Genomic DNA, 21896 nt, shown 5'->3' with positions numbered 1-21896 from the left:
ATTTCTCGTTTTATTGAAAGGTTAAGTACCATTTTATAATGTCTTAGTCATGTTGGGATCTGAAGTCATGATATTTCCGCCACATGAACTTTCTACAAATGGAGTGCCAGCAACGAAGTTCCTCAGCAAATTTTAAATTCTTGTTTCGGGTTCAGTTTGTCACGAGAAATTCTTAACCCATTGCAATTTTTAAATTCATTTTTTTCGTCCATATTTCAACATTCTAATTGCAATTTTTGTTTCTGTTGGCTCTTGAACCCATTGGGACATGCGAGTTCGAAAGCTTGGAGACTCATATTTAGGAACTGCTATAATACTGTCTATGGGGAACCATATCCATTGGGACATCATTGTTGCACAACATCATCAAGTTCGAATCCAGATACACTTGCAAGCTCTGACAATTCCTGCTCCCCACTAAGAACCTACACCGAAGGAATGGAACATATTAGATGCAGTTTTTTTTTTAATGCATGAATGAGTTGGGTAAAACACACGGTTTTGTTTTACCAAATCCCATTTAACAATAGAAAGAATATATGTGATTCTGGCCAGCCAACACAACGAAGAAAAGTTGGCGATAGAGGATCCTCACCTCCCCGTTAATTACCCATGTTGGGAAACCTTCAATTTGAGCATCAGCGCAAGCCTTGACTATTTTAACCCCTTTCCTGTATCCATTAGGGAAGCATTCCACATAGTCTAAAAACTCTGCAGCTTCACGCCCAAACATCTGTGTCATCAAAGCAGCAGTCAGAATTGCTCTAAAAATAACAGGTTTAGTAGGAAAATTTCATTATCTCTACAGAGACTACTTTAGTAGATTTTAGCTCCTCCTGAATACTTGCTTATGTCTTTGAATCAACATTCAATGTAGAGATAGAGGTTCGTAGCGGAGGAGGCAGTACCTGCTTCTGCTCAAGGCAATGTGAACACCAGAAAGCTCCATACATTTTAGCTCCTACAGAATGTAGATGTCTTGCAAGAGCAATAGCAAAAGGACTTGATTCTGTTGTAATCTCAGTTGTAAAAGGTTCCAGATCAATCTCAGCAGAGCTGGTAGAGGAAAGGAGAAGTTCAAGATAAATGCTCCCTTAGAACTAGTCAAAAGGATGCCCATGAATATCAGTATTTGGAAAAACACATCAGAAGTGAAAACAGCAGCAAGTCTTTACTGCTAGGAGATTAAAAGTTAAAACACATCAGACTTAAATAATTGCAATCTGTGAACAAGTCTTGCATTGAGCAGGCTTGAAAAAATGCTAGTCCCCAAGAAAGCCACAGGATTACCAGAATTGAAAGGGAGAGAGGGTTGAGAAAGTGGACAGTGGAGAGAATATCTGAGGTCATAAAAAGGGCAAATCGAAACTCTGAAAAATGATATTTTTATATTATATGATGGTTTTGGGGACCCCTATTATGGTGGAGATGTCACATCAGAACATTGATATACCCAAGGATGTGAGCAGTTTCAGTTTACTATGGTGTCATAACTCCATTCTTGGAGGTAGTAGCGCAATTATTTTTACACATAAAAAAGTTGGTGCAAGATGGTTTGCATTTCTCTCGTGGTAGGTCAAGGCAAAGTCACCTTTGAGGTGAGCACTTCACTGAGTCCATCAGGGCCTCCAAGTCACTATATCTTCCAAACCCACATGATGTGAGATACTAGGCCTGTCTCAACCTAGTTTCTTGGAGCTTGGAGTCATCATATAGCTAGATTCACAAGTCATTGAGATCAAGCTCAACAAGAGTCCACCAGTCCGCATGGTGGAGGGAAATACCCATCAGGTCTAGCCTCCAATTCACCAGTTCTTCCAAATTCAAATGAAGTGAGACACTAGGCCCGTCTGAACCTAGTTTCTTGGAGGATTATATAGTTAGAGATTGACAAGTCATTGAGATCAAGCTCAACAAGTCAAGAATCCACCACTTTGCATGATGGAGGGAAATACATAGACCTCGCCTCCTCATGATGGAAGAAGAGAAGGGGGAGAGTACTTCATTACAGCAGACCCTTAAAGGTCAGCCTCACAGCATGAGGCCTTACATCGTAGGCAACCCTAATGGAAAGCCGAATGCTCCCGCCAGGAAGCCTAATATGAATTAAGATACTTGCACTCTAGTGGAATGGCTTCACTAATCTGGAGCCAGCGTTTTGCATATTCACAGTAAACCATCCTGACCTCAGAATTCTTCTGTCTCATCCACTTGTTAATAACGGATCTTGGGAGTCAAATTAGGATACTAGGATAAAAATTTGTATGATAGTGGGAATTATTACCTTACAGGGACAGATAGAGAAGTATTATACGATGTGCCTAAAATAGCCACCACCAATCCCGCTAAACACAACTGTAAACCCACCACTTTTTGTATTTCCTGCAATCCAAAATCCTGCAAACAAACCCCAAGGGAAGATTTTCTAACATTAAAACCAAATATTTGATTGTCAGCAGGTCACAAAGAGATTAAATTTACTAAAAAATAAAAAAATGTGAAACCTTTATAGTAGTAAAAAACAAGCCGAATGACAACAGAGCTGACATCAAACAGTATGAGCAAGGTGTTCCTGCAAATTTTGTGCTTAGAATGTATAAGAAGTATGCACTGGCAGTAGCCATGGAGGTGGTGCATCCAAGTAATATCAAACGTCCACCATTTTCATCCATCTTGAATGGCAAGTTGTTTTGAGCCAACTGTATACCAAATATTGTAACTAGTCCATATGCAAACATTCCGATCAATGGAAGAGGAACACCTGGCAAATGGAAAAGGAGTTCTAAATAACTTCCATTAGGTGATATTTATTGTCAACTAGAAATTACACACTGGCTAAATAATAGGACATAATAGATCAAATAAAATGTAACTGTACATTCAGAACCATACCCTCTCCAACCCCATGCCCAATTAAAAAGGAAACTACAAACAAAATTATTCACAAGCAATATGAGATATCATGTGAAAGGCGAAGGCCCTGTTGCATATTGAACATTAAACAGAACAGTCTATTGTCAAAGTAGCTTAGAAATCAATTGATATAGGTTCCCAGTAAATGACACAGTCACTTGTCATTGTATTGGTCATGGAGGTATTCAAACAAAAGCCAAGTTTTTATAGGAAGATTGAGCACCCAAAGAAGCAAATCCATCCAATTCAAGTACCATATATTATGAATGCCCAAAAAAGCTTACTGAAAATATTGAATAAAAGGAAGAAGCAAATTCATCCACTAGAACTCTACATAAAAGGGCAAACCAGATCACAAACCAATTAGTGTTAACATCTGATGAAGAAAAAAGTTTGGATAGCTTTATATCATACATTAGATAAAAGAAAAATAAAAATGGAGAGAGAAACCTCAATAAAAAGGGTAATGCTGTACAAAGAGAAACTTCTATCATAATTTTTTACCAGAATGATGTGGCCATTTTTCATTCTGCAACTTTGAAATAAACAGGCAAGTCATATTTTTAAACCTACTATTGCCACAAATGACATATTGTTAAAAATTACGGTTGAATAGCATTTCCAAATAAAAAAAGTTTCAAGATGTCTCTGAAATCACTATAAAGAAAAAATGGATGTAGTTGATCCATTTCAAAAAATTCAACTTCTAATCATGTATTTGCTCTAACCCAATTCAAGGAAAATCCAAATGCAAGGAAACCCTTCCGCCCCTTAAAAGCCTAGTTAAATTCTTTGTTCTAAAAGCATTCACTGAAATGCTAACTTATTTCTGTTGGTTTGGGTTTCCCTTCTCGGTGGAGGGAAAGCCCAAGGCCTGTATAGTCTAAAACCCATATAGATGGTATTTACATAATTTGGTCAACCTGTGTGGAGTTCTATTTAATGAAGACCCTGGGCATATAATGCAGCGAGAGGATTTTTTTTGAAGAAGAAATATAATGAAAATTGCAAAAAAGAGCAGCCATCAAAAGAGAAGAGAAAAGGGAGTGTTCAGTTTTTTATAGGATTATGCAACTTTCATCAAGCTGACGAATTGGGTGGCAATATCCTTTTCAATCGACCTGAAATTTGCACGATGGAGATTTAATTTGGTGTCCCCTAGTTTGGGTTTCTGATCCTGTGGTTTTTACTCCTCACTGTGAGGAACTTTTCTACGTAAATTTGGTGTTCTTTGTGCCTTGTTTACCAGCTAAAATTTTGTTACTTTGCTCTATATCTCTCCTTGATCAAATTCCTCTCTGGGGTCACACAAGAGGTTGAATTAATTTTTTCTCAGTATTACAGCATGTATTGTTCCTTTACTGCATTCTCTCCCATCAATTTCTACTTAACGTACCTGTTGAGACTTCCGAAATAGAATATGATATATTACAATAAACCAAAAGCCAGAATCAGACAACAGACACAGAACTGCATACACAAAATCAACAATAAACCACAAACAGAGAAAGAAGAGAAGAATACCAAAAACAGAGGCGTAGTCGCTGTTGAGGATGTTGCCGCAGGTGCCCCCGCCAATCGGGCAAAAGGCATCGGAATTGGTGACCTTCAGGTACGTCAAGTAACTGGTTTCAAGAAACCCAATCACTCCGAGACCCGCACACCAGCTGTATGTCGAAATGCTCCTGGAAGCAGAGCCAGATGCAGCAGAAGCAGACGACGTCGTCTCAGCTTCAGATTCCGTCTCTCTGCTCGGCTCCGTCAAGCACTTCACCTGTAGCATCATCACTCGGCTGCTATTCTTTAACAATACAATCACACAAAACCGTCTTAAGTGACTCAAACCAAGTAAATAAAAGAACGAATTCAGATATCCGGAAACGGTTTTCTTTTTCCTTTTTCAAGGAGTACCTTGATTTGGCAAAGCGAAGGTGGAACAGAGAGACGATGAGTCCTAGCGAATAGTGGAGGAGACAAATTCACAAAACTTGACATCGTTTCCTTGAATACAGGTCGCCAATTCCTTCCCCTTCTTCTGTGTTCAGTGTTCTGGTGCCAATCTTCAGCTCTTCTTTCTGTTAACAAGTAACACTGCCTTGCCTTGTTCGAGTGCTTTCGGCACTGAAATCTTCCTTAGCCCACTTTTGAGGATGGCCCAAATCAGTTGCCCCAAAATGGGGCTTCCTTCAAAGCCCAACTATATTATGGGCAAAACGTTGGGCCCCTTGAAACAAGGCCCCAATCAGTTTACCCTAAATGGGCTTCCTTCAGAGCCCAACTACACTGACTATGGACAAAACATTGGGCCTATGGGCTAAACATTGGGCCATGAAGGCCCACAAAAAACCGTGGGGAAATCGTGTTCAGATAAAACCACTAGTTTATCTGACACACAGTGACAAATCAATTCGTCTCAATCTCATCTGTGTTGAATGTGGTGGTGTCAGCGACAACCATGATGATTCTAAATTTTATCCGGATAAGGACTCGAAAGCGGCGTGCGTGTCCGACGATTCACGCACGCATCCCGCCAACTTCAATGCCAACACTTGCTCCCATTTCAATTATCCATTCTAGCGAACCATGACCACTATATACACACACACACACCCATTTCAATGTTCATCTCGTTCCTCAAATTCTTCCGGAAGTCTCTGTCTCTCATTTTGATTGATACACACCGCATCGAGGACCGCTTGTGTAAAGTACAGTGGAGGAAATGATGGCCAAGCTCTTAGTTTCAGCCCCTTGTTTATCAATTCCTCAAAGCTTCAAACGGAGGTCAATCCAGGCTACTACTTCTCTCTTTGAATTTATATCTATAATATTGTATACATTTAGTCGTTCTCCCGACCCATTTGCGTATATAAAATTCGTCTCTTGTAGGTGGGCTCCAGCTTCATTGCCGCTCGCGGTGATTTCTAGGTTCCAAGCTCCCAAAAGGCGTATACTCGGCACGGAAGACAGATTCTCGGCCTTCGAGTAAGTGTTCGATGAATTTAATTTTTGGGTGTTTCAGTTCGGCTTTTCTACAAGCAGTTGGACGCGTTATTGAGTGACGGGAATTAGCAGTTGGATGGCTACGGCGGGACGGGGTGTGGAATCTGCAGCGGGTGTGCCGACATCAGTGCCGGTTCGAGTGGCCCACGAGCTTCTTCTGGCTGGACACCGGTATTTGGATGTCAGGTATTTGTGATTCACTCGGTTTTTTGCAGATTTGAGTTGTGATTTTTCAGAATTGGTTTCTACTGAGGATTGGTTGAGTAGAAATGTCATTGTATGGTACTGGGTATATGCATGCTCCGATTATTGTTCTTATGTTGTTAGTGGTGGATGTGGTTATGTGCAGGACGCCTGAAGAGTTCACTGCTGGGCATCCTGTTGGGGCCATCAATATTCCTTACATGTTCAAAGTTGGATCAGGTTTATGTCTAATTTGTTATTTATAAGTTTGGATAAGGATGATCTTGCTTTTGGACTGAAAAGGCATTGATTCAAGCGCTAGATATTAGAATGTACATGCGTTTTTTGGTTTCTAAACCATAATAGTTTTAGAAATTGCCGGCATACGAGTCCAAATCTTGTTTTGCTCTTGCATGCCTTTAGTAAATTTCATATTACTGAGGATCTTCCAAGAAGAACTATCAATGTTTCTTATATTAATAATCAGAATTGATGAGCATGGTGGAGCGCATAAATCGAAGTGTTCTATTGTTTGGCAATGTTGGTACTTTGAGGCAACTGTGATAACATTTGTTAGGCATCATTAAGTTGTTGCTCTGTTCTTAGGTTGTTTTTTCTTGCAGGCATGACAAAGAACCTTAAATTTCTGGAGGAAGTATTATCACACTTCGGGAAAGATGATGAGATTATTGTCGTGAGTTCTAATGTTTGCCCACTTCACTATTTTGCATGAAATTCTTAATTCCTTTAATTGACGTCTTGTCGAGTTGAGTTGACCAATATAAAGTATTTTTTTATCCCTCAAGCAGAGAAAATATCATGTCAAGTGAGTACAAAATTTCAAAAAAATGTAAATGATTATCTATTGTCAAACCTTCCTCCACTCATAAAGTGCAAAATTTAACAAATTCTTGTCATTTAGAGGACTCAAAACGATTTTAGTTGAGAAGAAGGTAACTGACAACAGCAGAATTTGACTATAGAAAAAATGTTTATTAGACTTTGTAGATTGGTTCAAATTTATTTTAACAATATTCAACTTGCTTGTGTAAAACATTTATTCATGCAAATGATGTCTAGGGAAAAGAAAAGGAGAAAAAAAAGAAAAATACAAGTCTTAGTCTCTTAGCTATCTTTTAAGAGAGTTTTACTTCTTCAATTTCAGGGGTGCCAGGCTGGCAAAAGATCAATAGCGGCAGCAACTGATCTTGTATCAGCTGTAAGTTCATCCTCTAAACAGAAGGGACTCTAAAATGATTCTAGATCATATCTATGTCCATATATCGTTTGGTCCTGTTCCTGTTTATGCTTCCATTAGAACATGCCTACTAAGATAAAAAAAAAATGGTGTTTTAGAATGCATGAATTGCAATGCAGATGTTAATTTTTAACTATTTTTAATTTTTTGAACAAACATTGAACCTTGCTGATATTGTGGATCTGCCTAAACATGTTTTCTTTTAGTTACCCGGTTACTGACTTTTTGGTTCCGCTGATAAAAAATGTTCTATTGATCACCATATGAGGCCTTATTGTTGCTTAATTTGTTGAATCTAATCAGTCCTCTCACACATTGTATGTGAAATTTTTTATCTCGCGTCTCCCATGTGTTTCGTTATGCAACCTCCTCTTGCTCTTCTGATTCTCTATCTGGGGGTTAAGGATGATTGCAATGTCTGCTGAAACTTGTTTATTGTGATGGAAAGACATGTCCAAGAGTAGACAGACCTGTCCTGTAGACATAAGAAATACTGTGGTGGTAGTTAGAGATGCTGCAGATGGCTAGCAAATACTGCAAAGACATGCGACAAATTGTTGTTGTTGGCCCTTGTGCACGGACTATTTGTGGGTGATTCATTTGCAGATACATTGGTCGTATGGGATTGAATATTTTTCAGCTTCTTATTCAGTGAAAGTTTCATGATTTTGATTTAACTGTTATGATCAAGTGAAGGAAAATGGAATTGTACACTTCTTGGAATCATTCCATTTGTGCAGCTGGAAAGTTACAGGTCTCTGCTGAACTGAAAGGAAATTTCAATTGTTTTGATGCAGGGTTTTACAGGTGTCACAGATATTGCTGGTGGGTATGCTGCCTGGACACAGAATGGACTTCCAGCAGAGACCTAAAATGCTGGGTTTGAAATAAGTCTAGGGTTTTGATGTACAAAATTAAGCACTTGAATAAAATGAATCTGGTAAAGGTTGACAGTATGTACCATAGATCCTGGGATACATCATTGGAAATGGTCGTCTCTCATCTCATCCACCTGTAATTAACATATAATAATAATACGGACTACTATACTAGTTTCAGTGGCATACCTGTTTTTATATTTATTTAGTGGGAATTGAGTTAGAAACTTAGAATAGCAAGAGTATATATGACAAGCTCACAGAGTGATAGAAGAAAAGTTATTAAAGAAAAAAACTTACAAAATAGCTCTTCACAGTAAAATGAGAGTGAAACCCCATTATATATAAATTGGGTATGGCTTCTGCTATAAGTATGCTTCCATGTACTCGAACGGAATAGTTATTATTTTTTGCTTATATATGTAAACGTGACTCGCACAAGGTTGTTCGGTTAGGTAGCTTGACCCAAGACATAAGCCTACAATGAAAAATGTCAAATTACGGTAATATAAGAGAAAATATTTAATACAATGACAATATCACATTATCGTGTTAAAACAGTACTGTAGCTTCATAAAATTTATTTCATCAAAAACCTTTATTGTTAAAAATGATAGTTAATTTTTTAAATGTGAAAATTACTCTCAAATTTAAAATTCCCTCTCTTTGAATTAAATTCAAACCGATGTGAATTTTACTGCGACCCCTACAATGTCATTCAAACCTTACGAATGATTATTGATTTTTTATTAACTTAAAATCAAAAGAAAATTTAGAAAAAGTGATTTATAGTGATTATTAGAATAACGACATACAAACAATACATACAGGCAGAATGATGTATAACTCTATTAAATTGGTTTAGTATAGAAATTTTATTAAAATATCATATATAGTAATATTATATAATCACTACTTTTTACTGTCATATACTGTTGAATTTAAAGATCAAATTTGTCGCCGTCTCAAGGTGCGCGGAAATCGAAAATATTTCGAAACCAAACGTGAAATTCATCCCAGCACGTTGCCTTCCCGTGGGGTTTCATAATTACGTCCCCCTCTCTCTCTCTCTCACGCACGCACGCACGCGCGCGCACACACACAGAGGCAAACATGGCGCGCACCTTCCTGATTTTTGGTAGGAACGTCAGGCAAGTTTCCATAGGCTGAAATTTATAAAAACAGAGATTTAAGCTGTCGTCAAGGAGCTAGTTTAGAGACGCAGACGTCCAGCTGAAGGAATGGGGAATTCCCGGCGTTGGTTTGGCATTCTCCGTACAAGACCCTTCAAAACATCTCCTCAAGAAACTGTCACCGTCTTCCACACCATTGACACCACCACAACCTTCAGCCAAGAACTAACTACGCCTAGAGAAGCTGCCAGCGCTGAACTAACCGCATCCGAGAAGAAAAAGCTGTCTAAAGAGGACGATGCAGCCATCAAAATCCAAGCGCTCTTCAGGGGTCATCTCGTACCACTTCATCCCCTCAACATTATTCTCAACAACATTGCTTTTTCACGATACTACACAGGTTTAACTAATAAGCTTCGTTCTTTATGAATTTTGTCAATAGGCAAGGCTTGCTTTTCGGGCACTAAAGAGCCTGGTGAAGCTGCAAGCTGTGGTCCGTGGGGCGTCCGTTCGAAGCCAGGCCCGGATTGCCCTCCACTGCATGCATGCGCTCGCTCGGCTACACGTCACCGTCCGTGCTCGGCAGCTCCTCGGCTGATGATTCATTCCACCTGTATATTAACTTTCTTTTTCTTCTTTACATTTTCTAGTGAAGCAAGCAAAAAGGAAACCACGAACGATTGATCATCCCAACACAATACGCTTTTGATATAGAAACAATTAACACCAAAATGGCAATCTTTATCCGTGAAAATTCCAAATTACTTAAGTTCGTCTACTTTGTCAAATATGCCTTGGTTAAACACATTAGGAATAAAAAATAAGGCAGGTATATTACAAGTTATAACTGGGCTCAACACCAGGAGGAATAATGTGCAATGCATTTTCGAATTGTGGAAAACGATGACCTGCAGGATGACTTATTATAACATTCACACCTTTAGTGATGACCCCCTTTTTTGAAGGCTGAGAAGAATCCACTGAATGATCCATCCTTGTGATGATCATTTCCATGCTCTTCCACCTGTTTCAACAAACTTACATAACTGAAAATGCCAGTTCGTGAATAATTCAATGGTAAAGAGTTTGACATGGTAAAATGACCCACCTCCTTGGCTATCTGCTGCAGGATCTCCATAATTTCAGAGAAGTTGGGTCTTAGAACTGGGTTTTGCTGCCAGCAACTCTCTAGCAGCTTTGCCAGCTTTGGATGTGTGTGCTTGGGAATTGTTGGTCGCAGACCCTGAGAACCATATCAATCAAAACATAATAATTGAAAAGATCATTTCCCACACACTCTACACGAGCATTTTCCTAACTTTAAGGAAAAGGATTCCCTGTGCACATGTGCGCCTGCATAAACTACAATACCTCTTGTACAACACCAACAGCTGCTTGCAAAGGAGTCAAGAACGAGTATGGAAGCTGGCATGTTGAATCATACAATGTAAACCTGGTTATTACAATTGAGATACAGGAAAAGGAAAAAGGAAATCTGCAATGAGGAGAAACAAGAAAAAGCTTACCTCTCCTGTCAAAAGCTCCCATAGGACTATCCCAAAACTGAAAACGTCTGCCTTGTGACCATATGGTTTGTGTCCAATAACCTTTGGTCCATGCATGCCATTTTATGGAGAGACCAACTATTAGAACAAGGGACTTTCAAAAAATGGATAGTTAAAAACATATATGAAGGTTATAAATGTGCTTGTGCCGAACATAAGAAAGGTAAATTACGTCATTAAAACATAAGGGCAGACTAGAAAAACCAAAAAAATATATATCTATATATATCCCATCTCCATGCGACAATTGTGGGCCTGGAAACCAAAAATTTATTGAGGTTATCAGCGAACAACTTTAACATTCGTCATCTAGTAAGTCACAATAACACAGTTACAAAAAGCTTTTTCACTGCTAGCTGCACAAGGCCATCAACAAACTTGAGCATAAAAATGTGTGACAACTCACAACAAAGATACAACAACGATTACTGGTATTCTGAAAAGGAACCTCTACACAGGTAGCACCCAAAAAGAAACCAGCACTCCACAAGTAACACAAATCAACTTTACATTCAATGTGTGAAAACAATGCCTACCTCTGGAGCCATCCAACGGTATGTCCCAGTTTCTGCAGTCATTACTCCAGATTGAGCTTGCACTCTAGAAACTCCAAAATCAGCAACCTTAACTACCTGGCAAGAGAGGAAATGAATTTCATACAAGAAAATATAACACAAACAAGGAAAAGAATTGCAATACAATGATCATAAGATGTAAATTAATCCAAATCACCAACCAAGAAGATCACTTTCACAACCAAGCACATCCGTTTTTCTGTTGAACAACTAGAAAGAGTAGAAGGAAATAAACTTATCCCAGTACCTAAATGAACACACTCTAGTGTTAACAAAGATCCCCGCTTTCTGCTCTACAAGCATGTTCAAAACAAAGTCAACATGCCTGAATTATCAAAATGAGAGCAGTGCCATTACATAATATGGTCAGATATACATCACATTCAACTCATTCAAAATTCTATACAAAAGAAGCAATGAAGAATTAGTTACAAATAGATGAAAATTGTATGTTTCAAAAGTCTGCTTATTCCCAAAGACCCAAGGAAAGTGATATCTCTTCCCTTTCCAGACAACTAAGCTACATATAACCATGCCTCAACCATGATTTTTACTTTCCACCTCATACCTCATAAGTGGCAGGATATACCACTCAAGCTAATAGATGAGGTGGAAAAGGTAATACAACAGAAATACCTCTCAAGATACAACATGAAAGATCAGAAATATCAATATCCCTTCAACTATACTTGTGATTGTCATGTAGGGAATGTGGCAAAAGCATCCATATTGCTTAGTTAATAAATATCAAGATCTAACACAAGTCTCCAATAAATGGGAATGTGGCAAAACCATCCATATTGCTTAGTTAATAAATATCAAGATCTAACACAAGTCTCCAATAAATGAATCAGCCACTTTGAAATTAGTAAAATATGATATTGATAAATATAACTAACCAATCAAGCAGAACTTATTCCCTATGGCTAAAACTCAAAAAGTCAATCAATCTTTACATATGATATTATAACGTCTTTGTATAACAAGTGATGACGTCTTTGTATAACAAGCGATGAATATTACACCAAAAGACAGCTGGGCATTGATTTTTCAAACAAAATTGCCAAATACGAATGCATCACACTAGTCAAATGTAAGGTCATAGTGAAAAGACAGACCAACTAGTTTACTATTTCTATATCAAGAAGGTAAGATAATATTCCATTTGACTTCATTAAGAGGTCTTTTATGTAATTATATGTGTTACCAATGGTTTAAGCATAAATATAAACTGAGACAAACCCAATTAGGTGTCCAGTTTTTCCTTTAATTCTGTGTAAATTTCACATGGTATCAGAGGGTTTTGATCTGTTGTAACTATTTTGAAATCTTCATAACATTGTTCATTTGGATTTTCTACACATTTTGGAGTTGTTGAAATCAGAACACATGGTACATACACTGCATTTACACGGAAATCATATGAAAGCCATTGTTTGGACGGAACAAGTAGAATGGAGGTTCATCTACTTAAAGCAATTGTGGCACTTAAAGTAACTAACTGGAAAACCTGTATTGTATTTAGCAATTTGGGCCAGCAAGACAAGCTTTAGTTAACTGAACTTGGGATGATTGCACAAAGCTCAAGACCACAGATTTGGAACACTGGACCTGATAACTACCGGTTAGAATGAGAGAGAGAGAGAGAGGGAGAGAGAGAGACTCGGTGCCCTTGAGGTTTGGCTTAAATGCAAGCAGTACCCCTGAGAATAGCAATTGACCTTCCTCGACTTCATAAACCATGGTGCACAAACCCCCCTGCCATTGCTTAACCCCAGTTAAATTCTTCAAAATGACCCAAATACCCTCACTCTCTCTCCCCTTTCTCCTCCTTCACCCTTCCCTCCTCTCCCCCAATGTGATGTGGCCATGACCGGAGCTTCCTCGATGGTGGTGGTGGGTAGCGGTGGTCTCTCTCTCTCAAATGGCAGAACCCAGATGGGTTGGCTTAAAACCACAGTAGGGTCTCTTTTTTCTCTGTTCTCCTCCCTCAACTCTCTCTGTTCAATTTAGCCATGGCAGTGGGTTCCCCTTCTTTCAGGAGAAGGCAGTTGAGATAGAGTTGCAGTGAGAAAGAGAGCTGTTTTGCTGAAGCTTTACAAGAAACCTCTGAAAGTGAACGTTGGGAGGACGAATTTGACCCTTCCCATTGAGGCAGATCTCAGTTCAGGTCATTACCAGACACTACTCTCCTTCATTCCAACTCTTCTACCAGTTCTGTCTCTGCATCAAGAATGCTTCCACTTCCATTTCAATCTCTACATATATATATATGCACAATTCAGATTGTTCAGTTTTGTTTTGAATTTCTTCTATTTTTGATCTTTCATGCATACATTGGACTGAAATGCTAAAGCCATATGCTCAGAAGGCCCTTACTGGATCTTACGATTAAAATTATAAAACTTACTTCTTCATCATCATTTTCTTCAGGCATTTATTTCTTCTTGTTTTATGGGATCTACACATTAAGCCTCATTACAGACATTTCTTTGTTTCTTCCATTATTTCTGTTGTTACACGATTACAACAATAAATTTATAAAATGGGAAACCACCGATGGATGACCCTCGTATGGTGTATCTGAGCGATTAGTGAGTCTCGTAGGGCGTTTCCGAGCGATGGATGAGTCTCCGGAGGTGTTTCTGAGCGATGGATGAGTCTCGTAGGGCGTTTCCGAGCGATGGATGAGTCTCCGGAGGTGTTTCCGAGCGATGGATGACCTATTAGAGAATAAATCGGTTAGGAGCGCAGGCAAAAGTCCCCGCGCGGACCCTCCGATGCCTAAGTTAGATCACCGTAGAAATTGAGTATTCGAAAGTAAGAGAGTAAATGCGAGAGTCAGAGATTGCATACCGAATGAGGGAAAGTGACCTCCTATTTATAGCAACAAGAGGGGCATCCATGTGTCGCGTGTTCCGAGTTTTGTGGCAAGAATCTCGGAGAGGCTTTGACCAAGCCTCGCGGGAATAGCCTTAGGCCGAGTTTCTTGGAGGCGGTGGCGCAAGGATAGGGGGCACGTGGCACGTGGATGTCAGTGCGGCGCCTTGGGTGACCCTCACCTGGGGGTTTGCACGAGTGCAGGCAAGGAGAGCACGAGGGGTCGTGCGCGCAAGTGCATGGGACCGGTTGCGAAAGGGGGGCGTGCGCGAGGGCGCGCGCGGGAGGCTGTGCGTGTGAGCGACTGCGCCCACGGGCGGCTGCGTGCGCGGGCGGCCGCGAGCAGGGTGTGCGCGGCCGCCCGCCGGCAAGGGCGCGCGGGGCCGCCTGTGCACAGGGGGGGTGCACTCGGGGGTACCTCACCCCCGAGTGACCCTCTCTGGGGGGGAGGACCGCGCCCAAATGCGCGCGGCCGCCCTTGTGCAGGGGCGCGCGCGCAGCCGTGCGCACGCCCAGCTGCGCCCGCGCAGCTGGGCGCCCCCGGGCGGGGGCACTCGGGGGTACCTCACCCCCGAGTGACCCTCTCTCGGGGGAGGACCGCCCGAAAACGCGCGCGGCCGCCTTTGTGCAGGGGCGCGCGCGCAGCTGCGCGCCCGCAGCCGTGCGCACGCCCAGCTGCGCCTGCGCAGCTGAGCGCCCCCTAGGGGGGGCACTCGGCGGTACCCTACCCCCGAGTGACCCTCACTCGGGGGTGGCCCCCGCAGGCTAGGGGCGCGGCCTCCGCCAAGCAGCCGCGCGCTGCTTGGCCGTGCGAGCGCGGGCCTGCGCGAGCGCGGAGGGCCGCGCTAGGCGCGCCCGCGCCCCTGGGTGGCCTCCTTTGGTTACCCAGGCCACGTGGCGCTTTTTCGGGCTGCCATGCTTGCATCGCTCTTCAGTATCTTCACACAACAATTTCCATTGCAGAAATCGAATCCCAGATTGCTGGGGTTCTGTGATGCAACCCCTGCAATCTAGGATTAAGGGAATTGATCGGGTGTCACAGCCTGGCCGTGACAAGCCGTTCTACTAATCCCGAAGTGAATGAGAAGGTGCAAGAACAGAACAGAGTAGAGAAAGAAGGAAGAGAACAGAGAGAGAGATATAGAGGAAGATTAGAAGTAGAAAGAAATTCAGATTCTATTTCATGATAGTCTCTCCAGAGAGCCTTGGAGAGGATATACACTAGCCGGAGGTAGGATAGGCCCGCTACAACAGATCCTATTCCCTCTTTCGGTTGCAACCAACCTTTTTGTCCTATTCGCCCCATTACACGTGGGCCCTAAGGTCAAACTAATTCTCAACAAAAAATGACAGAAGGTTAACTAAGAATTACAGAAGTAAGAAATAACAGAAATTACAGCTATGAAGAAATTAAAAATTTGAGCAAGCTAGGTTCATCTCGTGACAACTGGATCCTTGCGAAAGGACCTCTGAATCCGACGAACTTGACTAAAAAGCTCCCAATTAGGTCAGTAGCTGGCTGAATGGCTGATAGACCAAATAAGCACAATAGCTGTTTAGAGCCAAAGGAGGCTCTATTTGGGATTCTATAGCCTACACACTTGCCTTTAGGGTATTGAAGTTAGATGAACTTCCATTGGTTTGATGACACCAACGAAGGAAACCAACGCAAAGGCTCTCAAAGGCATTCTTCTTTTTGTTGGTTTATAGTCCACATGGGGTTCTAGTCTTGTTACTTTATGTTTTGGAGTCAATTGATCCCTCGATCAAGTCCTAACTAGAAATATCTTAAGAGAAGAAAAACGAGAAATCATTTGGGTTCAAGGCGAAACCCTTCTCCCCGTTATGGAGTTCTTCTGCTATAATCTCCAAAATCAAGGGTCAGACTGGGGAGTTAGAATTGATTCATGCAGAGATGCTCCTCTAAAGCTGAAGTAAGGGATTGTCCACCTCACTGCCTCATTTTGGAATATATATATATATATATGAGATTTGATTCTATCAAATCTAAACAATCTTGTTTTTTTGAACATGAAGAGATAAAGAAGCCATTGCCATTGCCAGAAACACTGGAGATGGAAGTCTTCTTTCATGTCTTGACAGTGAAGTAAGACCAAGCTGGCTCATGACCTTATTATCCTAGGTCGAAACAAGTTGATAGGATCCCCCTTTTTACGTCCCCATGCCCCCATTGAGTATGGATCCGAGTTCCCCAAAGGCTAGCAATCAAGCAGAAATAAATGGTATTAGGTGGAACCAATGCTGAACTGTAGTTTTTTTTTTTTTTAATTTTTACTTTTCCTAAAATCAGAGAGGAGAGAAAGGAGGGGTATTTTGGTCACTTTTTTCATCTTAAACTACAAGGGAAGTTATCGCTATTTTTAAAACATGAGGGTAGTCTCTGCAGTTAGGGAGAACTCAAGGGTGGTTATTGTAATACCCCCCTCCCCCCAAAAAGAAAAAAAGATGAGTTTAATGGATTTGGGGTAAAGGCCATGCAAGGTTTGGGCTAGGGCTGTGGGTTAAGAAAAGTCAAATAGGTTTGGAGCTTAGATCAGGATACAGATTTGGTATCAAAACGAAAGGGTTTGCAGCCCTACTTGTCTTCCTCACTTGGACACAACTAAACAGGAAAATCTCAAAGAATGTCACAGCAATCCATGGCTGGAGCATCTGACTCTAGCAAGGGTTCCAGTGAGAATAGAACAACACTGAGGAAGACTCCTACCTATTATTAGCTAAATCAACACTAGTAGAATGTCATGGTTGCAGTAAAAACAGATATTGACTTTGATTGTGACTGTAACATCCCGCATCGAGCGATAGGAAGGATCGAAACAACTTACCTTGATGAGCCTACGCAAACTTCCCAGGGGTCACCCATTCTTAAGCTTTCTCAGCTCAAACATACTTAACCCGGGAGTTCTTGGCCTACATTCAGCCCAAAAGGTATCCAACTGGTATTGTTTCATTTTTTACTTATTCTCGATATATACTACCATTCTCTAGGCTCTTGAGGTATTACAGTGACTGACAGAAAAAAATTGCAGCAAGTAGTTGGGTATAATGGAGATGATTCTGCATTGGTGTGGTGTTGCACAGGCTGCGGTGGATCAAAGTTTACTCTGAATCCAAATTTAATGCAAAACCAAGGGAGGAAAAGAAGAACAAGGAATAGGGAAGAAAGGAAGAGGAAAAAGAAAAAATCAGAGAGAAAGGAGTAGAAGAAAAAGAGACAACTAGCTTGAAGCAATTCTAAAATTTAATTTCTATCCATTAATGCAACCATAATTTAAGTTTATTCTGAATCCAAATTTAATGCAAAACCAAGGGAGGAAAAGAAGAACAAGGAATAGGGAAGAAAGGAAAAGGAAAAAGAAGAAATTAGAGAGAGAGGGAAAGGAGTAGAAGAAAAAGAGACAACTAGCTTGAAGCAATTCTAAAATTAAATTTGCATCCATTAATGCAACCATAATTTCCATTTATTTGCTTCCCTTTAGATCGTGCTCCCATGTCTTCACATGCTAAACTGTCTTCTGAAAGGCAAATACACAATACATTCATAATTTGCCTGCCTAGATCAATAAACAACTCAAAGCAAGTAACGCATTACATAAACTTCACACTAATTCACATATGAAGAGGTTACCCAAAAAAAAATCACAGACGAGGAGAACACCAAGCTATCATAGCTCATTTGGTTAGAGGACCCATTTTGTAAGTAGGAGGTTTTGAGTTCAACTCTCAAAAGAGGACATGTTTTTCATTTTTAATTTCAGTTATTGAGTAAGGACCAAGTAATCTCTTCAACACTTGTAAAAGTATTACGCCTTACCCTAGCTGGTCCCCCGCATGGATTAAAGAAGAGGGGGTACATTAGGTAGCTAATGGTCAGCAAAAAAATTGTCAGATCTTTAAACTAGAATTTTGAACATGTTAGTATCTGAGTTCAACTAGAATAGTTTTCTCCACGTTTCTTTCCAATTTACAAGCTTGTAGTGCAGTTTTTCATAAATTTTAGCCGCATTTAATATTGAGGGCCTTGTCACATACAAAGGCAATGCTACTCCCATCATATGATCCTTTTTTTGTGCCATTTGCTAGCCTTAATCTAAAGCCAATCACTCTTTCACAGACATCCTTTAACCTTGCACATAAAGATAAAATTGATGCTATTTTAGATGAGAAGATTGTATTCACCAAATGGAGAGATCCAACGTTCCTTTGTTCATTAGGTGGATCGCCAAAACTCAGACTGCATCTAAATTATTATAGAGGCATAGTAGCAACATGATCTAGATTTATGGGAATTCAACAAGAATCAATCAGAATCTTCAATTGACAGGGTCAATTTTTTCCCACACCAAGACCATTCAACCACTCAGCTTATAGTTGGGCATTGGAATTTTGAAAATCAACTAAACTCAAGGCTAAGATTTCTCCAACAAGGGAGATGAATACAGTCAAGAACCCATTAGATGATCATTAATTTTAGGATTCTTCCATTTTAGTTCTGTTTCCATATTGTACAAGTTGGTTTTACATTATCAACTATGTAATGGAACGTGATAATGTCAATTATCTTCATTCACTACCATCTCATGAAAGTTCTCCATATGAAGATGGTGTTGGAACTTTATCTAATCATTCCCTCATAGAGGGTTACATCAAGAAAGGTGTTTGATAAAAAAATTTGACACGTTGTTGTGCATGGGATTTGTATTACCAATATGACTTTTAGAAGTCAATTGGCATTATGAATGCCATGCCACCGACCCTAACTTTGTTAGGATAAAGCACAGTTAAATATGATGGTAAATTCAATGATATTATGATATAGTTTGGTCCTCAGAAATGCGTTGATCATTTTGTCTCCTACAATAATTTTACAGACTGTAGAACAAGACAACAGATCCTACGTTGATCATATTGTAAATAAGATTGATGATAATAAGGGGATAACTGAACTAAAATTGTTTCTACATTCTCTTTTTCATGCTAAAAATTGGGAAGTATTTCTTGAGTACTGAGATGGTTAGATCCCAACTCAAGTATGTTCATAATTTATATCTGAGACAGGAGTGTCAAGAGCCAAGCCTGTTGAAAATAATTTGGACCAAATCCAAACTTATAGCACATAAGAGGTTATCTATTGAGTGATCCAAACCAATATGAAAGACTAGTTAGGAAGCTGAATTAGTTCACTTTTACTTGACCAGATATAGCATTTGTAACTAGTGTTGTCATTAGCTCTTAGACTAACCACATACAAGTTACTGGCATGCAGTAATTTGTATTTCAAGATACCTTAATTTGCACCAGGAAGTGGTTCTTTTGTATCAAGACCATGTTCATATATGAATTCAGAGATGCATAGATATGGATCAGACAGCTTTCCATCCAATAGCAGTCTAATACAAGGTATTGTATCATTGTGGGAAGTAGCTTAGTATCATTGCAGGGTAAGAAACAACACTGGCAGCTCCATCTAGTGCTAAGTCTGAGGATAGGACCATGGCAGATAGGACATGTGAGTTCACAGGGTTAAAACACATTCTTGTAAGTCCAGCATCCACAGACCATGAGGGTAAGACAACAATCCACATAACATAGCTTCCAATCTTAGGCTTTATGAAAGGACTAAGCACATAAAGGTGATTGTCATTTCATCCAAGAGGTGTTACAAAATGTTATTAAAACCACCCATGGGGAATCTAAATATCAACTTGCAGATTTGTTTAGCAAACCTTTTGGGGAGCTAGAGTTATAACAAGCTTAGAGTGCAGATGCATATGCCCCAGCTTGACGGAGGAGGGGGCAGGGTGCAAGGTATTGTATGTAATTACATGTATTATTAGGGTTTATGAATAATGTCAATGTCTTATATTTCTTATTATAAATACAAACTGACACAACCCTAAAATTTAAGTCTCAGATTCCTTCATTTCATGTAAACTTCATAAAATTATAGATGAGGCAAAAGAAAATGGAGAAACGCCCAAACAGTAAGGTAGAAACTCAAGTTTCAAGAGATAAGAATTGGATTTATTATAATGATGATATATAGGTAAAATAATATTTTCTATAGGCAACATAAATGATACTGAAATACCAAGGGAAAAAAGATTCTGCATAAAACAGGGCCATATTATGGCATAAAACTTCAAACCTCGAAACCATGATGGAAGAATAAAAAGTGCCCAAAAGTGATGAAATAATCTTGGCCCGTATGAGATAATGTGTGAATATAAATTAAAGTAAACAGACAATGAGTAGAAATGCAATCCAAAATGGGTAGCAACCTATCATGTGCCTATTAAATAAAAGGCGGGAAACAGAGATAGCCGTAGCACATGGTAGTTAGCGGTTGTATGGGGCTTTTGGGCGGGAGCTATTCATTTTTCGAATGGCCCATTTGTCTGCCCACTGGACGGAGAAGATCAGTATAAATTTACACTAATCTCACTCTCAAGGTAGGAATGAATTGAATCTTAAAGTCTTCTCCCAATTCTCCCGCTCTCTTTCTCTCTCTCCTTATCTCCCTCACGATCAGATCTCTCATTAGAATTCTCTCGAATTTCTTGCGGAATTCCTGAGATAGATCGGTCAGACCCGTAGGATCTGACAATTTGGTATCAAAGCGATCCTAGCCAGGCGAAGCTACAAGAAGAATTGGTGATGGAAGACGGCACATGGATGAAGAACATGGAGGCGCAATTACACCAATTTGGTTCCACGGTATCAGATCTACAAACGAGAGTTGATAAGCTAGAATTGGGATCCAACCACAATTATGAAGCAATCATCTCCATTGATTGCAAATTGGACGAGGCGGTCAATCAAATCCGAGAAGTGGGAGCGTAGATTCGAGAGCAATTACAAGGCTTCGTGGTTATGTTCACGCGACAGCTAGTAAGTCTCTCCCCAGATTTTCCTCCTAGGGAGAGAGTAGATCCGATTCTTCTCGGCCATGGGATGTGTCAAAGGAGACCGGGAACCTCTGAGGTTGGGAAGAACTAGGAGAAACAGGGGAAAATGTGGTTGGACGAAGGCAAGGAATGAATGGAGGTCTTGGCCATCCAGGGATACCCATGCCAAAATTGGATATCCCTATGTTTGATGGGAGTACACCTTGGTGGTGGATTAGACAGCGTGAGAGGGCCTTTGAATGGTTTGGGATACCGAAGCATCAGAAGGTAAGTATGGCAGCGACCTACCTTAATGATGGTGGGGATGATTGGTACCAAGGATGGGCCAAAATGAGAGGAGAATGCACATGGGCAGAATCTGCAGCAGAATTTTGCAAAAGGTTTGGTGAGAGAGGGATGACGGATGTGGTGGAGGAGTTTAACAAAATCAAACAGAATGGACCGGTGGCTGAGTACCAGAGGAGGTTTGAGGAGCTGAAGGCGTTGATGCTCAATCATAATCCATATTTGACAGAGGCTTACTTCGTCTCTAGTTTTATTAGTGGATTAAATGAGGAGCTAAGGCCCATGGTGAAGGTGTTG

At 40.3% G+C, this 21896-nt stretch overlaps 4 protein-coding genes across 6 annotated transcripts in view; 2 read left to right on the top strand and 2 right to left on the bottom strand.

Moving 5' to 3' along the window:
* Positions 1-150: 150 nt before the first annotated feature.
* LOC127803857 (thiol-disulfide oxidoreductase LTO1) lies at positions 151-5017 on the bottom strand. Its single transcript, XM_052340435.1, has 7 exons — positions 4825-5017; positions 4438-4714; positions 2505-2761; positions 2285-2397; positions 909-1056; positions 596-733; positions 151-425 (listed from the first exon to the last, which is right to left on the bottom strand). The coding sequence occupies exons 1-7, from the start codon at positions 4906-4908 to the stop codon at positions 348-350; spliced, it is 1095 nt and encodes a 364-aa protein (XP_052196395.1). The 5' UTR covers positions 4909-5017; the 3' UTR covers positions 151-347.
* Positions 5018-5406: 389 nt separating this feature from the next.
* On the top strand, positions 5407-8418 carry LOC127803860 (thiosulfate sulfurtransferase 16, chloroplastic). 3 transcript variants are annotated; one of them, XM_052340437.1, is made up of 7 exons: positions 5407-5694; positions 5800-5895; positions 5983-6099; positions 6263-6336; positions 6720-6802; positions 7262-7315; positions 8152-8418. In XM_052340437.1, exons 1-7 carry the CDS (start codon positions 5633-5635, stop codon positions 8224-8226), a joined length of 561 nt encoding a protein of 186 aa, XP_052196397.1. In that variant the 5' UTR covers positions 5407-5632; the 3' UTR covers positions 8227-8418. The 3 variants fall into 3 exon arrangements, with proteins under 3 accessions (XP_052196397.1, XP_052196398.1, XP_052196399.1); XM_052340438.1 differs by having other exon boundaries at positions 5420-5694; positions 5986-6099; XM_052340439.1 differs by having other exon boundaries at positions 5424-5694; positions 6720-6790.
* Positions 8419-8559: 141 nt separating this feature from the next.
* On the top strand, positions 8560-9970 carry LOC127803861 (protein IQ-DOMAIN 20). Its single transcript, XM_052340440.1, has 2 exons — positions 8560-9704; positions 9808-9970. The coding sequence occupies exons 1-2, from the start codon at positions 9474-9476 to the stop codon at positions 9961-9963; spliced, it is 387 nt and encodes a 128-aa protein (XP_052196400.1). The 5' UTR covers positions 8560-9473; the 3' UTR covers positions 9964-9970.
* Positions 9971-10085: 115 nt separating this feature from the next.
* Positions 10086-21896, bottom strand: part of LOC127803856 (serine/threonine-protein kinase STY8-like) — a 60254-nt gene continuing 48443 nt past the window's right edge. Inside the window, exons 12-16 of the mRNA XM_052340434.1 lie at positions 11467-11562; positions 10892-10972; positions 10737-10790; positions 10474-10608; positions 10086-10389 (exon numbers count right to left, since the gene is read on the bottom strand). Coding sequence (XP_052196394.1) covers positions 10306-10389; positions 10474-10608; positions 10737-10790; positions 10892-10972; positions 11467-11562 — 450 coding nt within the window. The 3' untranslated portion in view covers positions 10086-10305. The remainder of the gene's footprint in view (positions 10390-10473; positions 10609-10736; positions 10791-10891; positions 10973-11466; positions 11563-21896) is intronic.

Source organism: Diospyros lotus, chromosome 6 (genome assembly GCF_014633365.1).
Source record: "Diospyros lotus cultivar Yz01 chromosome 6, ASM1463336v1, whole genome shotgun sequence".
Lineage (NCBI taxonomy): Eukaryota > Viridiplantae > Streptophyta > Magnoliopsida > Ericales > Ebenaceae > Diospyros > Diospyros lotus.
The sequence above is the reverse complement of the archived record's forward strand: the minus strand, read 5'-3'. Positions and strand labels throughout refer to the sequence as shown.